At 49.0% G+C, this 22,076-nt stretch overlaps 1 protein-coding gene across 1 annotated transcript in view; it reads right to left on the bottom strand.

Annotated features, from left to right (window-relative positions):
* The window catches only part of LOC146770459 (vespryn-like), a gene marked incomplete at its 5' end in the record, with an annotated part of 81,691 nt that extends 63,807 nt beyond the window's left edge, over nt 1-17,884 (bottom strand). Inside the window, one exon of the mRNA XM_085640432.1 lies at nt 17,862-17,884. Coding sequence (XP_085496558.1) covers nt 17,862-17,884 — 23 coding nt within the window. The remainder of the gene's footprint in view (nt 1-17,861) is intronic.
* Nucleotides 17,885-22,076: the final 4,192 nt, after the last annotated feature.

Below are 22,076 nucleotides of genomic sequence, written 5' to 3'. Positions count from 1 at the left end.
ACAATATGGTGTCAGTCACTGAGGTAAAAGGGTGCGTGACGCCACTTCATCTAACCCTGGCATTTTGGTGAATAGATGTGTATCAGAGACTCAGTGATGCAGCGTGAAGGGAAGCTCGGCTGTCATGTGCCTTGGTCTTCGACTGTACTCACTGCACTGACAACCATAAGCTCTGAGTGAGACAGCTCATCACAAAAACACACATGCCACTGAATCATAACAGGCAGAAAACAAAGAGACAAGTAAGGGTGAAGCAAACCAAGCAATGCAGCTGAGATACAGTCAACGACTGACAGTGAAGGGCGAAGGGACAGAAAGGTGGCGGGCAGAGGCAGACACGAAAGAGACATCCAGTCTGAAGATCACACAGGGGAGAGGAGAAAAAGATCAACCGGCCAAGGAAGCAGTGGAGGCAGCAACAGACCGGGTGAGATGGGCTGGAAGGACAAGGAGACTAGAAAACAGGGACGGACGGAACCCTGCTGACAAAGGCAGGGGGAGGGGAAGGGACGGTCAGAGGCAGTGAGTACTGGACACAAGGAGCAAACAAGACTCACATGACAAACAAGCGGCCGCGAAAGTGAAACTGATCGCGATCAAACTTCAAAGCGGCCGTGACAGTGAAAGCAAATGGTGTGCAGGCTGCCAAATGGTGCGCGCGCCCGGCGCACATGCACGGTATTTGGAGGCCTGAAAGCACTCGTTTGCACTTCCAGATCCACCATTTACAAAAGCTCTCGCGAGAGCAGCGCTAAAGCGCTGTCTCAGGCGAGACCTAAAAACGTATCGTTTCTTACCTGTCGGTGTAGTTTTGCAGCTTGAAGACTTTCTGGATTCACTATACTGTGCCTTATTCCGCCATCTAGTGGTTGGGTCTGGAATTGTAGTCTTTTTTCTCTTTTATTTACCCGTGGCCCAGGTGGGCGTCGAAATACCACCATTTGGTGTCCTTCGTGACGTCGACGTGCTTCCTCCGGAAGCTCCCACCTTTGATCGCCATCTTCGGATTCTTTTTTCCCCGTCTTGTGTTATTCTAGTTTTTCCTCTTATTTTGTAAAGTCTTGTATGTGTTAAATCCCTTTCCTACTGTCTCATCTCTTGGCGGAGGAGGGTGGGTTCGCTAGTGAATCCAGAAAGTCTTCAAGCTGCAAAACTACACCGACAGGTAAGAAACTATACATTTTGCAGCGTGAATCTTTCTGGATTCACTATGCTGTGCATAGACTTTGTAGCGGTTTGTCCTTATTGTGGTGGCTGGGTGGAAGATGAGCACTGGTTACTGGATATGTGTTGTAAGACCTTCTGTTCCACTTGTGCTTCTTTGTTCATTTGGATATCCACACAGTAGTGCTTAGTGAACGTGTGCACTGAAGACCATGTTGTAGTTTGGCAAATGTCTTGAATCGGTGTGTTGGCCAGAAACACAATCGTTGCTCCTTTCTACCTTGTTGAATGAGCATAAGCTGCTCCTTGTAACAGTTGTCCAGCTTGTTTGTGGCATAGTTGTAGGGTTTGTGCAATCCATCGTGCAATTGTAATTTTGGTAACTGGTCGTCCCCAAAAACTGTTTGCAAAGGAAACAAAGAGTTGCTTTGTCTTTCTGCACTCCTTTGTCCCTTCTATTTGGTGCATCACAGCCATCCCGGCGTCTAGTGTGTGCAGCGCTCTCTCTGTGCTTGTGGTTGGTTTTTGGAAAAAACTAGGTATTTGGATTGTTTGGTTGATGTGGAAACGGGGCACCATCTTTAGCATGAAGTGTGTGTCTGTTCTCATTACGATCCTATCACTGTGTATCTGCAGGTTGGGCTCTTGAAGAGTTAGTGCCTGCAACTCACTTACTCTTCGTAGTGATGCGATAGCCACTAAGAAGGCCGTCTTTAGTGTGAGCATGTGCAGTGTAGCCTTGTGCATCGGCTCGAATGGTGCCTTCATCAATTGGGTCAGCACTACGTTGAGGTTCCATGCTGGTGCTGGCATTCTGTTTGGAGGTGCGATTCTCTTTGCCCCTTCTAGGAATCTCTTTACTACTTGTGAGGTGAAGAAACATTTCCCCGTTTCTCCTCTTGTGTAAGCCACAATCGCCGCTAAGTGTACCCTTAGGGATGTGTAGCTTAGTTTACTTTGCAGTAGGTGTGTTAAACATTTCAGTGCTGTTGACTCCCTTGCGATCTTTTTTTGCAACTGCTCTAATGCACCATTCTGAGTACCTTTTCCTCTTTGCTACATAGAATTTCCTTGTGGTAGGCCTTCTTGCCTCCCTGAGCACTGCCATTGTGCTCGCCAGTAGCTTGAGGTGGGCGAACTCTAGGTCTTCAGGAGCCATGCCGCCAGGCTGAGTGTAGCACCCTCCCGTTCTGCATTGTTACCCGGTCCCTTCGTCTTGGGAATATGTGCGCTGGTGCTTGTACCATCTCCACTATTTGTGAGAACCATGACTGTTCGGCCCACTGAGATGCTATCAGTATCAGTAACATGTTGCTGATCCTGCATTTGTAGAATACCCTGTGTATCAGTGGCATCGGGGGAAAAGCGTATGCAAATGTCTTTGACCAACTTATCCATAGCGCATTCCCTTGTGACTGATGGCCTGGTTGCGAAGTGTTGGCATTTTGGTGTGTTGCAAATAAGTCTATTTTTGGTGTACCCCACTTCCGGAATACTTTCTGTAATTCCTGTTGGTAGATCTCCCATTCGTGGGATGCTGATGTCTGCCTGCAGAGTGTCTGCTTTCACATTGTCCTTCCCTGGGAGATGTATTGCTAGTAGGTCTATCCTCAGTGGAATAGCCCATGTCCATATCTCCTTTGCTAGCCCTGATAGCGCTACTGACTGTGTTCCTCCTTGTTTGTTGATGTAGAACATGGTCGTGGTGTTGTCTGTTTGGATCACCACCCTGTTTCCGTACAGCTCCATCTGAAAGGCTTTTAAGGCTATGAACACCGATTTTAGTTCCACGTAATTGATGTGCTTGACCGCATCCTGTTGCGACCATAGCCCCCTCACCTTGAGCTTGTTCATGTGTACGCCCCACCTTAGCTGGGAGGCGTCAGTCGTGATGGTCACTGTTGGAGTTGGTTGTGTGAATGGTTTCCCCTGTGATATGTTTTGTTAGTTCCACCACGCTATTTCCTGATGCACTGCGTGTGTGACAACCACTAGATCTTCCCAACTCCCAGTTGCCTGTGGCCATTGCGGCTGTATCCATTCCTGGAATGGCCTCATGTGCAGTCGAATATTTTGGACTAGGTGAATGCAGGACGCCATCATTCCCATCAGCTTGCTCACCGTCCTCACTGTCAGAACTTTCCCCTTGCGGTAATGACGCGTTTCCTTCAGTATCGCCAATGTTCTCTTCCTGCTGGGGAACACTTTGGCCTGTATGGTGTCGATCTCTGCCCCTAAGAATCTTGATTTGCTCTGGTTCTGTTGACGATTTCTCCCAGTGGATTGGGAAACCCAGTCGTGTCAGTATGCCCTGCTGGATGTGTAGTCTGCATTGGCTGTACGAACTTGCCTTACGAGCCAGTCGTCGAGATAGGGGTATACGTGTATTCCTTGCCTTCGTAGGTGTGCTGCGACAGCCACTAGGCATTTTGTAAACACTCTTGGTGCGGATTTTAGGCCAAATGCCAGTACAGTGAACTGGTAGTGGCTTTGGTTGATCACAAACCTTAGCAGGCGCCTGTGTTTGTGGTTGATGGGGATGTGTAAGTACGCGTCCTTTAAATCTATAGTAGCCATGAAGTCCCCTTGTCGTATCGGTGGTATTACCTCTTGTAGGGAAGTCATCTTGAATCTTTGAGTTTTTATGAATTTGTTTAAGAACCTTAGATCCAGGATAGATCTTAGTGTTTCGTCCACTTTTGGAACCAGGAAGTAAGTTGAGTAAACCCCTTTGTTTTTTCGGCACCACCTGTATTGCCTCCTTGATGAGCAGTTCTTGTGCCTCTAGTTGTAAGAGCGAGAGCTACTTCGCCGAGTGTGCCTTGCTTCTTGGTTTTCTGTTCGGAGGTTGTTTTTCTAACTCTATACAGTATCCGTATTGTATGATGTTTAGTATCCATTTGTCCGATGTAACCTCCCTCCATTCCTGGATGAAGTCTTTTATTCTTCCCCCCTATCGGTGTTGAGTGTTCGAGGTACTGTTTGTTGTTGAACGCTCGGCTGCAGTTTTCCTTTATGTCTTTTCGCCCACCCTGAGGTGTTGCTAGGGTGGGGGTCTGCTTCCTGGTGAAGTCACTTGGATGAGGGCTGTTGGTCTCCCCTTCATGTTTGTCCTTGCCCGTTTCCGCGCCCTCAAAAGGACTGCCTCCGGGGCTGGTACTGCCAGTTCTGCTGCTGCTGTCCCTGTTGCTGCTGGCCTTGGGTTGTTCCCTTGGTAGCCTTGCTGGAACGTCTGGTGCGATGTGGTAGACACATTGCCTCCTCTACCACTTGGCCTTCTTGTGGGTGTGCCCCTTCTCATCCCTCTGAATTGCAACGCTCCCATGAATCTTGCGGTCTCATTGTCCTTCTTGAGCGGTGACAACGTTTCGTCCACTGGTGTGCCGAACAGTTGCTCTACGTTAAAAGGTGTATTCAAGATGTTGCTTTGCACCTCTGGCTTGAATCCCGAAATTCTGAGCCATGCGTGTCTCCTCTCGGTCACCCCTATCATCAACAGTCTGCTTGATGTTTCTGCAGCATCCAATGCTGATTTTAGGCATGTGTTTGCCATGCTTTTGCCTTCTTCTACTAGGTGAGCTGCTGTTTGTTGGTACTGTTCTTTAGGAGCTGCCCCACTTCATCCCAGTGTTGGCACGCGTGCCTGTTGAGGAGTGCGTTGGAATTTGCGGCAATCAATTGGCGCATCGCATTTCTCTCCACCTTTCTCCCTGTGAGATTCATCCTCCTACTCTCCTTGTCTGGAGGTGGGCCGGCATTAGTGGGCACATTGGCCCTCTTCCTAGCCGTTGCTGCAATTATGGAGTCGGCTGGTATGTATGCAGGGTCCTTTGAAGAATGCTTATACTTCTCTGTTCTCGGCGTCACAGCCTTGCATATTGCTGGTTCCTTAAAGGCCTCTCTTCCTTGATCCAGCACATTAGGGAGCATGGGCAGGAATTGGCTCCTAGTTTGTTGAGGCAGTAGTCTCTCCAAACATGTCTTGGCCTTCTCCTCTTCCATTTTCACTCCATACGTCTATGCAGCCTTTTGGACAACCATGTTGTAGACCCCATATCGTCTGGCGGCGAGGGCCTCGTAGGGTGAGTGAGTATCTACCCCTTCCTCTGGCGATTTTGCGTTGAGATTCTGCCATTCTAGGTCTTGTGCCTCCGGAGGACGTCGAGTCCCGGTAGGATTGCAGATCTTCATTGCCTTCTACCTCGAAATAATAGTCTTCATCCCCCTGTTCCTCGACTGGTTCAGGCGTTTTCGGCTGTTCGACGTCCTCGTCGTCTCTTTCGACTTAGAGCGCGGGTTGGTGTATTGGCTCATCTTCTCGTCGAAGTCCCTTTTCCGCTGCAGGATGCGCGCCATTTCGGCCTCGAGCCTCATTTTCTTCCTCTCCATCTTGGCGGCATGTTCGGCGTCGAGGGCTGGAGCGCCTGTCTTCTGGGCCGCCGACGACGATGTCGGCCCTTCCTTTCTCGGTGCTGAGGTGTCCTTTTCGAGGGCAACTTTCGACGATCTTTGTTTTTCGAGGGCTTTCGGCGATTGGGAGTCCTTTTCGAAGGATCCGCTCGGCTGACTGTCCTTGGTTGCTGTTGCCTTCATCGAGTGTTTCGGCGGCAATGCTCCCTTCGAGGACTTAGCTTCACTTCTACGAGTGTCGCTCGGGGCTTTAGCTTCACCCTTTCGAGTGTTGCTCGAGTGTTTAGGGGTCGACGACTCCCTTACCTCCGTCAACGTCTTCTTATGGACCTAGACGACTGTGCAGTCCTCCGGTACTTCAGCGATGTGGTCCTCTTCTCCACTAGAGAGGCCCAAGTCTCGGAGCGATGGAGGTGGTCCCTGCCCCTGCATGTTGTGATTCGCACTTCTCTGCCTCTCCCTTACTCTAAGGGTCTTCCGTGTAAACGCTGAGCACGTGTTGCAGCCTTCGCTGCTGTGGTCGAGCGGCAGGCAGAGGTTGCAGACTGGATGCTGGTCCTTCTGGGCGTATTTGTGGTGGCAATTGGTGCTAAACTTGAACTGTGTTTTGTCCATCCCCCGCGCTCAGGGAGCCCCCTGCGAGCGCATTCTCCGTAGAACGTCAAGGTCTTGGTCGCGAACCTTCTCCCTCGTCGTCCCGGTCACCTGAACTGTAGTCCGGTGTAGCTGAAAACTTGATTTTCATCGCTTTTCTACGATTTTCCTCGATTCCTCTTCCAAAAGCTCTGGAATTCTTGGGCAACGAAAAAAAAAAGGAAAAAAAAGATTACAATTCCAGACCCAACCACTAAATGGCAGAATAATGCACAGCATAGTGAATCCAGAAAGATTCACGCTGCAAAACCAATGCTGCTTTTTCTTGCAGGTGGTGACGGTCACCTGAACAGAGTCAGAGGCCCGAGCAATCATGGCACTGGGTGGGGCACAGTGTGCAGTGCTCCGGCCCTCAGGCCAGGAGGCTGCTGGAAAGGCAGGGCCATGCCCTTTTCATTTACTTTTTCTCATCAATCCACATGCTTCTAGACTAGTACAGAAGAGCAAGAGGAGGGGATTTTAGACAAAAATGGGAACGTGTCTTGATATATTCTGTAGTGTATAGATATTTCCACGGTGTCTCTTTGGAAAGTAGAATTATTTCTGCTGAAATTGAATGTGGGTTTAACGATACTCGTGTAAACCAGTGAACATTCTGTTTGGCGCGCATCTCTTTACAGTCTGCCGTGTTATGATTTTACATTTCCCTTCCGGTGATGTTAATATGCACAGGGGTAACTTCCAGGTAGATAATAAATGTGGCCTTTTGTGGGATGTCACAAACTCGTTTCAAGCGCCCTTGGGATTGAATAGGCAGTGATTTGAAGTGTCAGATTTTCCATCATAAACATATTTTTGTTTACGGTCTTGTCTAACGAAGAAAGTATTATTAAGAATGTACCATTTTAATAGCCGAGTTCCTTGTCATTTGCAGTTTTGCAGTAGTGTCTTCTGAGAGGGAAATTAATGGAATCGCACCTCCCCTCCTTATACATCAGACTTCAGTTCTGTAACTGTGCATTTGTGTTTGGTGATCGCCTCACTAGGCTGGAAATAATATTGAAATATTGCTGATATTTAAAAAATGTTTAACAAAAACAATGGCGAGGATTTCCTCGCCAAGGTAACCAACCCTATTTGGGAATTAATAAGGATGTGCAGCAGAACTTCTGTTTTTTTACTGTATATTGAAGCCTCATCTGAAGACTGCACACTTGCATCCAGTTAACGTTTAGTATTTGAGATTTGCTTTTACTGTTTTAATACGATCAGATGGTCTTGAAAGCTCATCTTATCACAACGTGCCTTTTGTGTTTTGAGATCGCTAATATGAGTACCACGAAGTATGGAAATAAAATAAAGAGAATGAGCCAAGCCTGATTTCAGCTTACACTTTATGAAGTGTTTACTTTTTTATTTTGATGTCCCATCGACATTTGCATAAAAAAAAGTGCAAAGACGACAAATATTTGAGCACCTGGACTTTATATTTCACAAATTAAGCACTGTCAGAAGGCTGCCTCCTTCAAGGCCATCACATTATGATCCTGCAAGCATTGGCGATGCAAGAGCACAACTGGCCCAGTTGGACCTTCAAAGGATCATGAAAATGAAAAATAGACTGCACAGAGGTACGGTCCCGCCCTTTGGATGACCTTGTGGAGAACACAGGGAGAGAATGCTCACTCAACCAAACAGAGTCCTCGCTGCCCACTATCTCTGAAGACATCTTGAACGCTCCCTGGGTCTGAGGGACTGCTGTATTTCGGAACTTTCCCGATGGGTGGCAGACACTGATGATTCTAAAAAATACCCAGAGGTCCAGGAGAGAGGTAGATGTCAGCAGAGAAAGGGACACCAAAACTTCAAAAAATAAATAGCAGCCCTCAGCATCTCTAGTGAATTAAGAACAGACAATGGGCCGCCATTTCAGGGACAAGAAATGGCTGATTACCCGACCCAGGTTATGCGAACCCTTGTAACAGAAACGCAAATTGCACGTCATAACATCAGAACATTGATCTAGCCATCTACTTACTTCTTGTGGGTTTACTTGCTGATGCTTCACACCTTGACGGAACAAGCTCCAAGCCAACTGCACATGGAGAGAACGGTGGTGTACATCATTCCTCACTATCCAAGGTGGACACCAACCCCAGAAGATGTTGATGCCATCATGGCTAGGAGAATCAAGGACAAAAACTAAGCCCGTTGAAGACATAGGGCCAGGCACTCTGATCTGTGTGTGAACGATATGATGCTAGTCAGGGGCGGTGGTGATGGCGAAATGAGGACTAGGGGAGGCGACAATAAACGGGTCTTTCTTTTGCAGATTTCAAAGCTCTCCAATGGTCTGTGCTCCAGGAAGGAATCACCTGAATCCTGTGTCACGGCCAGAAAGTCCCCGACCCACAGTGTTCAGGCACCTAAGAGCTGAGGATAGAGGAGGAGTGAGCGAAATGGACCTGAAAAGTAAGGCGGGTGCCTCTCGGATGTGATCTGATCATTCCCATTTCCGTGTGAATCCCACCCCTCCCCTCTCAGCTCTGCAAAGACCATGAGCATGCGACTGCTTGAAACTAGAGCCAGCCTACGCTGGACTGGAGCCCTTGTTGAAACTAGAGCCAGCCTACGCTGGACTGGTGTCCTTGTTGAGACTAGAGCCAGCCTACGCTGGACTGGTGTCCTTGTTGAGACTAGAGCCAGCCTACGCTGGACTGGTGTCCTTGTTGAAACTAGAGCCAGCCTACGCTGGACTGGTGTCCTTGTTGAAACCAGAGCCAGCCTACGCTGGACTGGTGTCCTTGTTGAGACTAGAGCCAGCTTACGCTGGACTGGTGTCCTTGTTGAAACCAGAGCCAGCCTACGCTGGACTGGTGTCCTTGTTGAAACCAGAGCCAGCCTACGCTGGACTGGTGTCCTTGTTGAGACTAGAGCCAGCCTATGCTGGACTGGTGTCCTTGCTGAAACCAGAGCCAGCCTACGCTGGACTGGTGTCCTTGTTGAAACCAGAGCCAGCCTACGCTGGACTGGTGTCCTTGTTGAAACTAGAGCCAGCCTACGCTGGACTGGTGTCCTTGTTGAAACCAGAGCCAGCCTACGCTGGACTGGAGTCCTTGTTGAAACCAGAGCCAGCATACGCTGGACTGGTGACGTTGGTGAAACCAGAGCCAGCCTACGCTGGACTGGTGTCCTTGTTGAAACCAGAGCCAGCCTACGCTGGACTGGTGTCCTTGTTGAAACCAGAGCCAGCCTACGCTGGACTGGTGTCCTTGTTGAGACCAGAGCCAGCCTACGCTGGACTGGTGTCCTTGTTGAAACCAGAGCCAGCCTACGCTGGACTGGTGTCCTTGTTGAGACTAGAGCCAGCCTACGCTGGACTGGTGTCCTTGCTGAAACCAGAGCCAGCCTACGCTGGACTGGTGTCCTTGTTGAAACCAGAGCCAGCCTACGCTGGACTGGTGTCCTTGTTGAAACTAGAGCCAGCCTACGCTGGACTGGTGTCGTTGTTGAAACTAGAGCCAGCCTACGCTGGACTGGTGACGTTGTTGAAACTAGAGCCAGCCTACGCTGGACTGGTGCCCTTGTTGAAACTAGAGCCAGCCTACGCTGGACTGGTGTCATAGTTGTAAAAGTATTAGAGGAAAGTTTTAAGAGAAAAATAACACTGATGGTACTAATGTGCATGTGCAGTACCCTGGTTCAGGACATTTCAGATGGCACTAGTCACCCTTGGAGCTGGGCCCACTGGTTCAGTCCGGGGTGACAATCAATAAAATATAAACTGCTTAACGTCTGGAAAATTGGTTCTTAACATGAGCCACACTGCGAGTACCTTTCAGTGCCACAATTCGACAGAACATCACTTGACATCTCTCCAGAGCCGTGTGTCGCTCAGAAGTGTTGTGCCAGCTGCGAGAAAAATCCACTCCATAGTTGCAGGTAATACAGGGGCCCCACCATCCCAAAGCTGTTGTGTTCCACAGGAGAATAGTGGGCCATGGGGCAGTTACACTTGCACTCAGGAATCTCACTTCACTATTCAAATCTCTATGAGTTACACCCATTCCGTATTTTAAATCTCGCTCACAGATAAATGTTGTCCAGCAGGACACAGCTTGATTTTCCTCGCACACCTCTGGTTCTTCCATACCCTGCAGCTTTTTGGGTCACTACAGCCAGGCAGCCAGGCTGCCTGTGGTCCTGCGCTCATTCAGCCTTGGTGCTCCACATTGTCCTTGTGAAAATGACTGGAACCTTAAATTCTGTTCTGCAATCAGTGTTGAAACCATGTGCAGTTATTTTATGTGGTCCACCTCCAGCTTGAATTATTTTGTTAAGTGATCCCGAAGTCGTGTATCTGTTAAGGCTTTGAGGAGATTGGATCGTTAGCCTCACAACAGAATACCTATTTGACAGGTAGGATGCCTCATTAAGCTCTGTTAATAATGAACTAACAAGACTAGCCAGTAAACAAGCAGCACACATGTGTGTCACCTCCATGCCATGAGGCCTGTGGAAGGACCCCTCAGGAATGGAGACACTCCACAGGAAACTGAGATGTGGGGGCAGTCTCTGTAGGCGAGGGAAGGTGGATGAGAGGGCTGGAGTCAGCCCCCCCCCCCCCACCAGCCCACAGGAACTGAGACATGTGGGATCAGACACCCTCCCCTAGCAGCCCACAGGAACTGAGACATGTGGGATCAGACACCCTCCCCTAGCAGCCCACAGGAACTGAGACATGTGGGATCAGACACCCTCCCCCACAGGAACTGAGACAAAGGATCAGACACCCTCCCCCAGCAGCCCACAGGAACTGAGACATGTGGGATCAGACACCCTCCCCCAGCAGCCCACAGGAACTGAGACATGTGGGATCAGACATCCTCCCCCAGCAGCCCACAGGAACTGAGACGAACAAGTTACTTACCTTCGGTAACGCTTTTTCTGGTGGATACAGTATCTGCCTGTGGATTCCTCACCTTGTGAATATCCCCTGCGCCAGCAACATTCGGAAACTTTTGTAGCAGTCCACGCCGATGGGGTCGAAGATGACGTCACAGAGACACGGCTCCGCTCGCGACTCCACTGACGTCACCGGCTCCATAAGAAGACCTCCTCGGCGTGATGACGTCAGTTCCGCCCCTTTTTTCCGTGCCTCCGAGGCACACGGACGGACTGACAGCAATATGTACATAAACAGCATACACAGTACACAATATGCATATCAACACACACAGTGTGGAAAAGAAACATCAAAGCACTAGAAATAACCCAATGTCCTTGACAGTCATAAATACATTTGAAATCATTAATAGAACTACCGTCATAGAGTCACTGGAATAGAAGGATGGACAACGGGGAGGCGGGTGGGTCAGTGAGGAATCCACAGGCAGATACTGTATCCACCAGAAAAAGCGTTACCGAAGGTAAGTAACTTGTTCTTCTGATGGATACATCTGCCAGTGGATTCCTCACCTTGTGAATAGATTCCACAGCAGTCCCCGCTCCCGGTGGAGGGTGTCCATCCCCCTATACCAGAAAATCCTGAAGGACGGAACGGGCAAAATGTCCGTCCCTCCTCACCTCAGAATCTAAACAATAATGTTTTGCAAAGGTGTGAAGGGAGGCCCAAGTTGCCGCCCTACAAATGTCCTCCACAGGAACACCCCTAGACAAAGCAGAGGTAGAAGACTTTGCTCTAGTGGAATGAGCTCTTAAACCCTCCGGAGGCTCCTTACCAGCTAGGGAGTAGCAGATCTTGATGCATAGCACAATCCATCTTGAAAGGGTGCGCTTGTGCACCGCACGACCCTTTCTGCAGCCAGCAAAGCCCACAAAGAGCTGGTCATCAATCCTGTAGTCCTTAGTCCTGTCCAGGTAAAAGCTCACCGCCCTCTTAGGGTCCAAGCGGTGAAGTCTCTCCTCCTCCTTGGAAGGGTGAGGGGGAGGATAAAAGGTAGGAAGGGTAATGGACTGCCCCAGATGGAAGGGAGTTACCACCTTAGGCAAAAACGCAGCCCTGGTCCGGAGAACCATTTGTTCAGCATGCACAGTCAAGAATGGGGGTTTTGAACTAAGAGCTTGAAGCTCACTTACTCTCCTTGCCGAGGTGATTGCAACGAGGAAAACCGTCTTAAAAGACAACAGTCTCAAGGGACACTTATGTAAGGGCTCGAAAGGAGAACCCATAAGATAAGTCAGTACAAGGTTTAAGTCCCACTGAGGTACAATAAAGGGAGTAGGAGGAAATTTATTCGTAAGGCCCTTGAGAAACCTAAGCACAATAGGTGACTTAAATAAGGACGGCTGATCCGGCAGGCATAGGAAAGCCGACAAAGCCGATAAATATCCCTTTACAGTGGCCACAGCAAAGCCTTGCTGGGCAAGAGAAAGAGCAAACTGCAGAATGTTAGACAAACGAGCCTTCAAGGGATCAATCGACCTCTCTCCACACCAGAGAACGAACTTAGACCACCTATAGGAGTATATGGATTTGGTGGAGTGTCGCCTGGCCGATAAAATAACATCCACCACATCTGGCGGGAGAGAGAAAGAATTCAGGTTGCCCCGTTCAATCTCCAGGCATGAAGGTGTAAGCCCCGGAGGTGGGGGTGTAGAACCTGCCCCTCCGACTGCGAGAGGAGGTCTGCCCTCAGAGGGAGACGGAGCGGAGGGCACGAGGAGAGGTGGAGAAGATCTGTGTACCACACCCTTCTTGGCCAATCCGGGGCGATCAATATAACTTGGGCCCGGTCTTGGCGAACCTTCCTCAGAACCTGAGGAATCAAGGGTATGGGAGGAAACGCGTAAAGGAGTCGTGAGCCCCAACTCAACTGAAACGCGTCTCCCAACGCCCCCTGCATCGGATACTGGAGACTGCAGAATGACAGGCAGTGCGCGTTCTCGAAAGTGGCAAACAGATCCACCCGAGGAGTTCCCCACGTCCGAAAGACGTGACGAACTACCTCCGGATGGAGCCTCCACTCGTGGTCGGCAGAGAACTGCCGACTGAGACTGTCCGCACGAACGTTCAACACCCCGGCCAGATGATTTGCCATCAGACAAATCCGATGGTCCTGAGCCCAGGACCATAGACGCAGGGCCTCTCTGCACAGACAAAGAGACCCCACTCCTCCCTGCTTGTTTATATACCACATCGCGGTAGTGTTGTCCGTCAGAACCTGAACAGACTGACCGCGAAGGGAAGGGAGGAAGGCCTTGAGCGCCAAGCGTATCGCCCGTAACTCCAGAAGGTTGATGTGAAGCAACCTTTCCTCTGGAGACCAAAGACCCTTGATCTCCAGATCCCCCAGATGAGCACCCCACCCTAAGGTGGATGCATCCGTTATCACCGTGGCCACCGATGGAGGTAGATGGAAGGGCTTCCCTTGGGACAGATTGCCCTCCACGCTCCACCAAGACATCTCCGCTGCAGCTTCTCTGGAGATCCTCACAGACTCCCTGAGATCTCCCTTGTGCTGATACCACTGCTTGCGGAGGCACCACTGGAGCGCCCTCATGTGCCAGCGTGCATGGTTGACCAACAGTATGCAGGAAGCGAACAAACCGAGCAGGCGAAGGACCTTCAGAACTGGAACAACCGCTCCGCTGAAAAACAAAGGAATCATTTCCTGTATGTCGAGAATCCTTTGAGGAGGAGGGAATGCTCGACACACAGTAGTGTCCAGTACCGCACCTATGAACAGGTTGCGCTGAGAGGGCACCAGGTGAGATTTGGGCACGTTGATCGAAAAACCCAATCTGTACAACAGCCGAGTTGTATCCTGCAGATGACACAGCACCTTCTCCGACGACTCCGCCTTGATCAGCCAGTCGTCCAAATAAGGGAAAACCGAAATTCCCGATCTTCTGAGATGGGCTGCCACCACTGCCATCACCTTTGTGAAGACTCGAGGTGCCGAAGTAAGACCAAACGGAAGGACCGCAAACTGATAATGTTGCGACCCTACCGTGAAACGGAGATACTTCCTGTGCGACTTCAGAATGGGGATGTGAAAATACGCATCCTGCAAGTCGAGCGACACCATCCAGTCCTCCTGATTCAGCGCCTGAAGAACCTGCGCAAGGGTGAGCATCTTGAACTTTTCCTGTTTCAGGTAAAAGTTCAGGATTCTGAGGTCTAGTATCGGACGCAATCTGCCGTCCTTCTTCGGGATCAGAAAATACCGGGAGTAGCATCCCTGACCCCTCTCCTGCTCCGGAACCACCTCTATCGCCCCTTTCTGAAACAACTTCAGGACTTCTTCCTGCAGGAGAAGACGGTGGTCCTCCGAGCAAGCACCTTGGCAAGGAGGGTAAACTGGAGGGAATTCCCGAAAGGGAAGGGCGTACCCATTTTCTACAAGATCCAGAACCCAAAGGTCTGTAGTAACCGATTCCCAATCTTGTAGAAAATGGGTAAGCCGGCCCCCCACAGGACCAGCATGATCCGGAATGTCGAATCTAGGGCTGTTTTGCGGTGGTGGGAGGGGCTGAGGAAGAGGAAGAGGAGGAGGAGAGTTGACGGCCACGTGAGCGACCTCTAAGCCTTCCTCTATATCCCTTGGAGCTTTGCTGCTGCTGCTGCTGCTGCTGCTGCTGGGCTGGTCTATAAGAACGAAAACTCGCCCTTCCAAAACCTCTGTACCTCTTGAAAGTACCTCTCGGCTGGGATTGAAGGCCCAACGACCTAGCCGTAGCCTTACTTTCTTTGAAGCGCTCGAGAGCAGCATCAGCCTTCTTCCCGAACAGACCAGACCCATCAAAAGGTAAGTCCAACAAGGTCGACTGGACATCCGAAGAAAATTCGGAGGACTTAAGCCATGCTCCCCTCCTGGTGGCAACTGAAGACCCCATGACCCTGGCAACTGAGTCTGCTGTATCCAAGCCACTCTGTATAACCTGACGAGCAGCCGCCTGGGCATCCGACAGTACTTCACTGAAGCCTGCCCTATCCACCTCCGACAGCTTCGGTGCCAACTTTTTAGCTGAATCCATAAGCGCATGGATATAGCGCCCCAATAAACAAGTCGCATTAGAAGACTTTAATGCCATACTGGCTGAAGAAAAGACTTTCTTGGCCGATTGGTCCACCTTCTTGGCCTCTCTGTCCCCTGGGACCTGAGGAAACGCACCTTTTGAACGTCCAGAACAAGCAGCCTGAACGACCAGACTTTCAGGTGAAGGGTGTGATGACAAAAACTCAGGATCCCCCGGAGCCACCCTATATCTCCTTGCAACCACCTTGGACACCGCAGGAGCCGAAAAAGGCTTGCGCCACACATCCAACACAGGCTCCAATATTGCTTCATTAAAAGGCAACAGCGGCTCTGACACCGCAGTTGGAGAGTGCAACACCTCAGTCAAGATATTAGACTTGAACTCAACAGATGGCAATTGAAGGTCCAACAACTCTGCAGCCTTTCTTATCACAGCATGATAAGGAGCCGCGTCTTTAGAAGGTTCATCTGAAGGAGGAGTGATCTCCCACTCCGGAGACAAATCCAACCCACTTGCCTCCTTCAATTCGTCAAACACCTCATCGGATTCGACCAATTCTCCCTCTTCAGCCTCATCCATAAGATAGCTCCTCTCCTCCAGCACTCTCTGCGCCTCTCTCCTGGAACGGATCCGCACCTGCGGCGTCGGCGGCGCCGTGATCGAATCCGACGGCGCCGGCAGAGGCGTCGAACGCGTATCAGCTGGAGCAGCCGGCGTCGAACGAGGTCGAGTCGGCGCCGGTGAAGAGGGAAGCGGCGTCGATGTTTTCGGCGCCGGCATCTGCCAAGACGGCGTCGCTGGGAAGAAAGGCATAAACGGTGCTTGAGGATAAACCTGCGGCACTCCCAGATTAAAAGCCATCGGACCCATCGGACCCATAGGTGCACCAGAGGAATACATGGCCCGTGAGAACACCCCATACATCGCATTGAGATACTGCGAGGGGTCCTGACCTGGATTAGGGAAAGCTGGATACTGGTCAGGTAACACCGGACTCGGGCCTGCCGGCGCCGACGGTGGAACTTGCGGCGTCACAGACTCACCCGGAGCCTGATCATCCTCATCCTGGGCCGGAGTCGGAGACGGAGCCGAAGGACCTGCAGGACCTGGAGAAGCCATCGGCGCCGGAGAGGACGCCGGCACCGGCGAATCAGCCGGAGCCGGAGAAAACACAGGAGAAGATGGAACGGGAGGCGAAGCCGGAACAGGAGAAGGAGACACTGACTCCCTTCGACGCCGAGCAGGCGATTTAGACTTCGACGTCGAGGCCTTGTGATGAGACGAATGCCTCCTTTTCTTCTTATGCTTCTTGCTCTTTGAAGCATGTCCCGACGTCGACTTGGAAGCCGACCTCGACCTCGACCTGGATCTTCTTCTACCTCTTTTCTCCTTTCTCTTCATCCGGGCGATAAAGAGCTTTGCCTCTCTTTCCTTAAGAGCCTTTGAGCTCATCTTCCTGCAACACGAACATCCTTCAACATCGTGGTCCGATGACAAACACCAAACGCAGTCGTCATGCGGGTCAGTGATGGACATGTGTTTGCCACATTCATGGCAAGGCTTGAAACCAGACTTCCTTGCCGACATTCTCGAAGAAAGACAGAGAAACTTCGGAATAAACACAAAGTAACAGGTAAAGCTACCAGTAACGATTCCCGAAATCCGTTGGCGTCGTCGGCGCGGAAAAAAGGGAACTGACGTCATCACGCCGAGGAGGTCTTCTTATGGAGCCGGTGACGTCAGTGGAGTCGCGAGCGGAGCCGTGTCTCTGTGACGTCATCTTCGACCCCATCGGCGTGGACTGCTACAAAAGTTTCCGAATGTTGCTGGCGCAGGGGATATTCACAAGGTGAGGAATCCACTGGCAGATGTATCCATCAGAAATGTGGGATAAGACACCCTCCCCCACAGGAACTGAGACGAGTGGGATCAGACACCCTCCCCCAGCAGCCCACAGGATCTGAGACATGTAGGATCAGACACCCTTGCCAGCGGTGTGACCATGATGCAGTAGTTGTAAAGAAATGTCTCCATCTTTTTTCAGAAATGCGATGCCACTTAACTACACCCCACTGTTTTCATTGATAAATGACATGACGCTGAGCCAGTGATGTTTATTGTTTGAATCTGTGCTGTTACCAAAACTGATACATAAAGACCGTAAAAAAAAAAAAAAATAAAAATAAAAAAAATAAAATAAAAAAAAAGACTGAAATGAGGCTTTAGAAGACACAAAAGGAAGTCTGAGGACTTGAAGAAGGATTAGGTGCCTGGAATGAGTGGTCAGTGACCTGGGCAGAGGTTTGAGGGTTGTAATGAGGCTTCTAAAGACTCAAGAGGATGCTATGGACTGGAGGGAGGCCACTGCAGACTAGAGAGAGATTATTTCTTAGGACTAGGAGCAGATCTGAGGATTACAATGAGGTTTATGAGAACTGGACGAGACCTCTTCTTATTGGAGGGAATTTACTAAAGAATGAGGGCTGAATATGGCTTTAATGACATTTCAATGATGTTGGGAAGCATTGAAGAGATGTTTTGAAGAATGGCATCATAGTTAGGAAATTTTAAATGAGATTTTACACAACTCTGAATTGAGGAAAACCGGAGGAGCTCAGTGGTGGTATTTACACAAAGCAGCAGCGAGACCTGCTCCTTACACAGAGAGGAGAATAATAAACCAGCCTTACCTGCTTAGGGTGCTCCTGACATCCTGCAAAACAGAGAAACAAACACAGAGAAATCAATTTCTATGGGGAGATGCTACAGTTATGGCAGTATTTTTAGGAATGAAACTTTTCTATCTATGGTTAAAAAAACAGTGACTGGGGCACATGACAGCACATTCTGTGGTATCACATGACATAGCACAGAATGTGATATTCTGAATGAGGTCACATGACATAGCAGACAATGATATTCTAAATGGCAATGAAATAGAGAAGTGCCATTCTGAATGGAGTCACAAAATATAACACATTCTGATTTTCTGAATGGAGTCACTTGACACATTGTATGATGTTCTCAACAGGGTCACATGCATGGACATCATTTAGGGATTGCCAGGGGTCTCGGCTGTGACTCCTGGCTTGTCCCTTCAGACCCCTGGCACTGCTTGTGTGGCCCTTGGCCTCAGAGGTAGCAAACTGAGTACCAAGAAGACAGAGGCTGCCCGCCCTTAGTCGTGCTCCACCTTCGTTTCCTGCCAATTCTTTATTACACTAATAGTGAATCACTATTAGTGTAAAAAATAAAAAAAATGAGGCACCAGGTTCTAGAGTAAGAACTTTAGTGGCAGATGTCTTAAGTAAAAACATGTTTTAAACGTTTGTAGTGTGCGTGCTGCTGGAGAGAGTGTGTCTGTGTGAAAGAGAATGTGTTTCAGTGTATTTCTGTATGTGGAAGCATGAGAGTGTGTGAGTGAGGGGTAGTGAGTGAGAGCCACTAAAAGGCAGTGAGTGAGTGTAAGTGAGATTGAGTGTAGGTGAGTATGAGTGAGTCAGAATGAGCGACAATAAGAGCGAGTGCACATGACTGAAAAAGCATGAGTAAGAGGGAATCTGAATGTGTGTAAATGAAGGAGAGAGAATGAGTGAGTGAGTGTGTGCGAGAATGACGGAGTTAGAGCAAGTGAGTATGAGTGTGTGTTGGAGTCAGAGTAAGAATGAGTGAGAGTGAGTTAGAGTGAGTGAGAATAAATGAGTGCAAGTGAGATTTAATGATGGAGTGCGAGTAAGAATGAGTGTGAGAATGTGATGTTATGCTTGCTAGTCTGCCATTGGCCCTTACATACTGAAGGTAATTCGTGGCTTAGAGAGGGGCCCATGGAATAATTCTACCCCTGGCATACTGGAGCCAATTGTTAGCATGACAGGCAACTGTGAAAACTATTGCTTCTGGCATGCTGGAGGGAATTCTTGGCATAATGGAAACCAACTAAGTAATCCTGGCACACTTGAGGCAATTCTTTGGCCTAGGGGCACCCGTGGTAAAATGCTGGCAGTAGCTCATTCGAGATGCTTCTTGGCATAAGGGAGGAAAACCATGAGACAGGAGGGGAGGGCAACAATTACAAAATTCTAGTTCTGATGTAATTTCACCCAGTGGTGGTTTCTCTATGGGGGTGTCAGGGCATCGCCCCCCTGTAATTGTTACCCTTTGGCCCCAAAAATGCATTTAGAAGGTTTATATTCCTGGCCGGGGTGCTTTTATTTCAGCCACGGACCAGGTGCACATTGTAGGCAGTAAACTTTTAATTTATGAGTGGGTGGGGGTGGGGCATCATTATAGACAGCACCGGAAGAGCGTATGGGTCTGAAGACATGCAAGTGTGAATGTCGGGTTGTAAGGGTATCTTCCCACAACCAACCCGAAAGGCGCACAAAAGGCCTCTCCTAACAACACAACGTTAGAGAGCCGAGGATCACAGCCGCAGCCTCCCTGGTCTCTTAAGGAGCGCTGACTTAGCCTACTCCAGCCAATCCTGATGCTGCTCTTATGCTGTGGAGCAGCGCCTGGATTGGCTCAAGAGGTGAGGAGTAGGCCTAGTCATGGAGGAAGCATTGGGGTGGGAGGTTTGGCTTTACAGTAGAACATGGCCAATCAGAGTATGCCTTTATTATAAAGCCATGCAGGGATTGGTCATTTTCTACCCCTTGCTTCCTTTCCTTCATTCGCTCTACTGATCCCGCCTCATCATGCCCAGCCCCGGGAGTAGCAATGACGAGGGTGAGGGGCATGGAAGTAGCGGTTATTATAATAAACAATTTTACAGGATTGTTTTCTTAATATGTTTAACAAGACAGTAAATTAACCTGGTAAACAGACAAAAGGGATACACTAGCAGACATTCAGAATATGGTAAACAAGCATTGGCATAGCCAATAGGTCTCGCCTTTGGGACCTTATAAGTGTTTAGCCATGCAACAGTTGCATAACTAAATACTTTTAAGGTCCCAAAAGCAAGACCTATAGGCTATGCAAAGCGGCCCTGCGGCCAAGAAAATGAAAGTGATCGCGATAGCGATCACGATCAAACCTCAAAGCGGCCGTGGGGCCGCGAAAGTGAAAGTAATCGCGGTAAAGCTCAGCGTGCACGCCCGCGCACATGCACTGTAGCTCTAGGCTAGCCGGGTAGCACTTTTTGGAGCCCTCTCAATAAGTCTCGCCAGACCAGCGCATGCTCTGGGTTAGGCGAGACCTAAAAACATCATGAAAATGGTCCATAAAATTAAAGGGTGTAGAGAGTAGTAAACTAAGGATCAGTGAAAGATAAAATCACAAGGGGAAGTCAAATGAGTGAGCCACAAAAATGTACATTTTCTTGTTTGAGGACTGACACCAAGTGGTAAAATGTAGAGGTCATCATTTAAGTGTAACCATGCAACCTTGGAGACGATCGAAGAAGGCCATGCGATGTAATACAGTGCAACTTAAAGGATGGTAAACTTTCAGAATAATAAGCAAGTGTCCCCTGGCCTTATTTTGGTTCATTAATGTAGGACTTCAGGATAGTAAATATTTTAAAGTATTAAGCAAGCATCCTGTGGTCGTATGTTAGCTAATTTTTTATTAAATTACTTTCTAGAATTATGTGGGAGCAAATCCAGAAACATTTAATGTCTCGATTGGCAAAGCTTTTTCTGCACCTTAATGTGATGGCTGCATGAAGGCAGTTGGAAATTGGGTCACTTGTCATAGTGCAGTCTAGGAATGGTGGAGGTCATGCAAAGATTCTATACGGTTCGAAGGAACCGATTATAATTGTCTGAGCCATAAGATATGATAACACCACAAACAGACCCTTATTACGTGTGGTGCCTGGGTGAGTGATGTGCAAGGTGAGCTGTGCGAGTGCAGAGAAAGCTTGGCACCTGAGTGAGGGCAGAGAGAGTATCTGTTTGAGAGTAGGGTGAATTTTGAGTCTGCCTGTGCATTATGCTAAGTTCAGGAGGGTACCATTTGCACCCTTTAGAAAAAACGTAATACGCTTTCTAAAAATGTATTGAGAGAGAGAGAGAGAGAGAACCTGTCGCACCTACTCTTTTAACTCAGGCTTTCTTGCTGCGTTAGCTTGAGTTATAATCAAGATGAACCGTGTCCCCCCACCACTTTGAAAATTCACCAACCCAAGGTATGTGATGGCATCAATTGCAAATTTCTGACACTGGGACATTGTAGGTAATATGTGACAAAATGCAGGTACTGGCACAATGGAGGTGATTTTTGACCTGAGGGGGCATCCATAGTAAATTCTGAAAACAATAGGGTGAACACCTTGGGAGGGTCAGGTTTCAATGGCTTGACACACCTTGAAAGTACATCAATATAAACGAGGGCCCTCTCAGAACTGCTGGCTTTTAAATAAACGTATGTGAAAATTGTTAGTTTTATAACCTAGTAGCCTCCATTTTTTAAAAACATTTTTCAGTGGGAGAACGTCTGCCCCAACTCCCACTCCCCCCACCCCTGGTACACAAAAGGAAATCGGGCTCACTGCAATTCAGGGCAAGTATTACTTCCCACCACTTTCAAAGATCAGGCTACAACCCTAATATAGATGGTTTCTAAAATGGCCATTGCTCTGTGTTGTGTAATACTAACCATGCAGTTAACACAGAACTTCAGTGATGTCAAATATTGTAATGTCTTCAGCGTTAAGGTCATGTGACACAACTTCCTGGAGACATTTAGGGTCAAGGGTCATATCACTTCATTAAGGTCAAAGAGTGTGTGATGTCACTTCCGCTAGCCCTGGCACACCGTCCCTGGTCACATGACCAGTTCCAGAGAAGGAGCTCTTGAATATTAATCTACATCTAAAAATACTAGGACAAATATTAGTGAGAAACCCAGGACACTGTGCCAGGTGTCTCTCTGAACAGTGTCTAGACCCACAAAGCACT

This window comes from Triturus cristatus, unplaced genomic scaffold, assembly GCF_964204655.1.
Source record: "Triturus cristatus unplaced genomic scaffold, aTriCri1.1 SCAFFOLD_205, whole genome shotgun sequence".
Classification (NCBI taxonomy): domain Eukaryota; kingdom Metazoa; phylum Chordata; class Amphibia; order Caudata; family Salamandridae; genus Triturus; species Triturus cristatus.
This window is presented reverse-complemented; position numbering and strand designations above follow the sequence as displayed.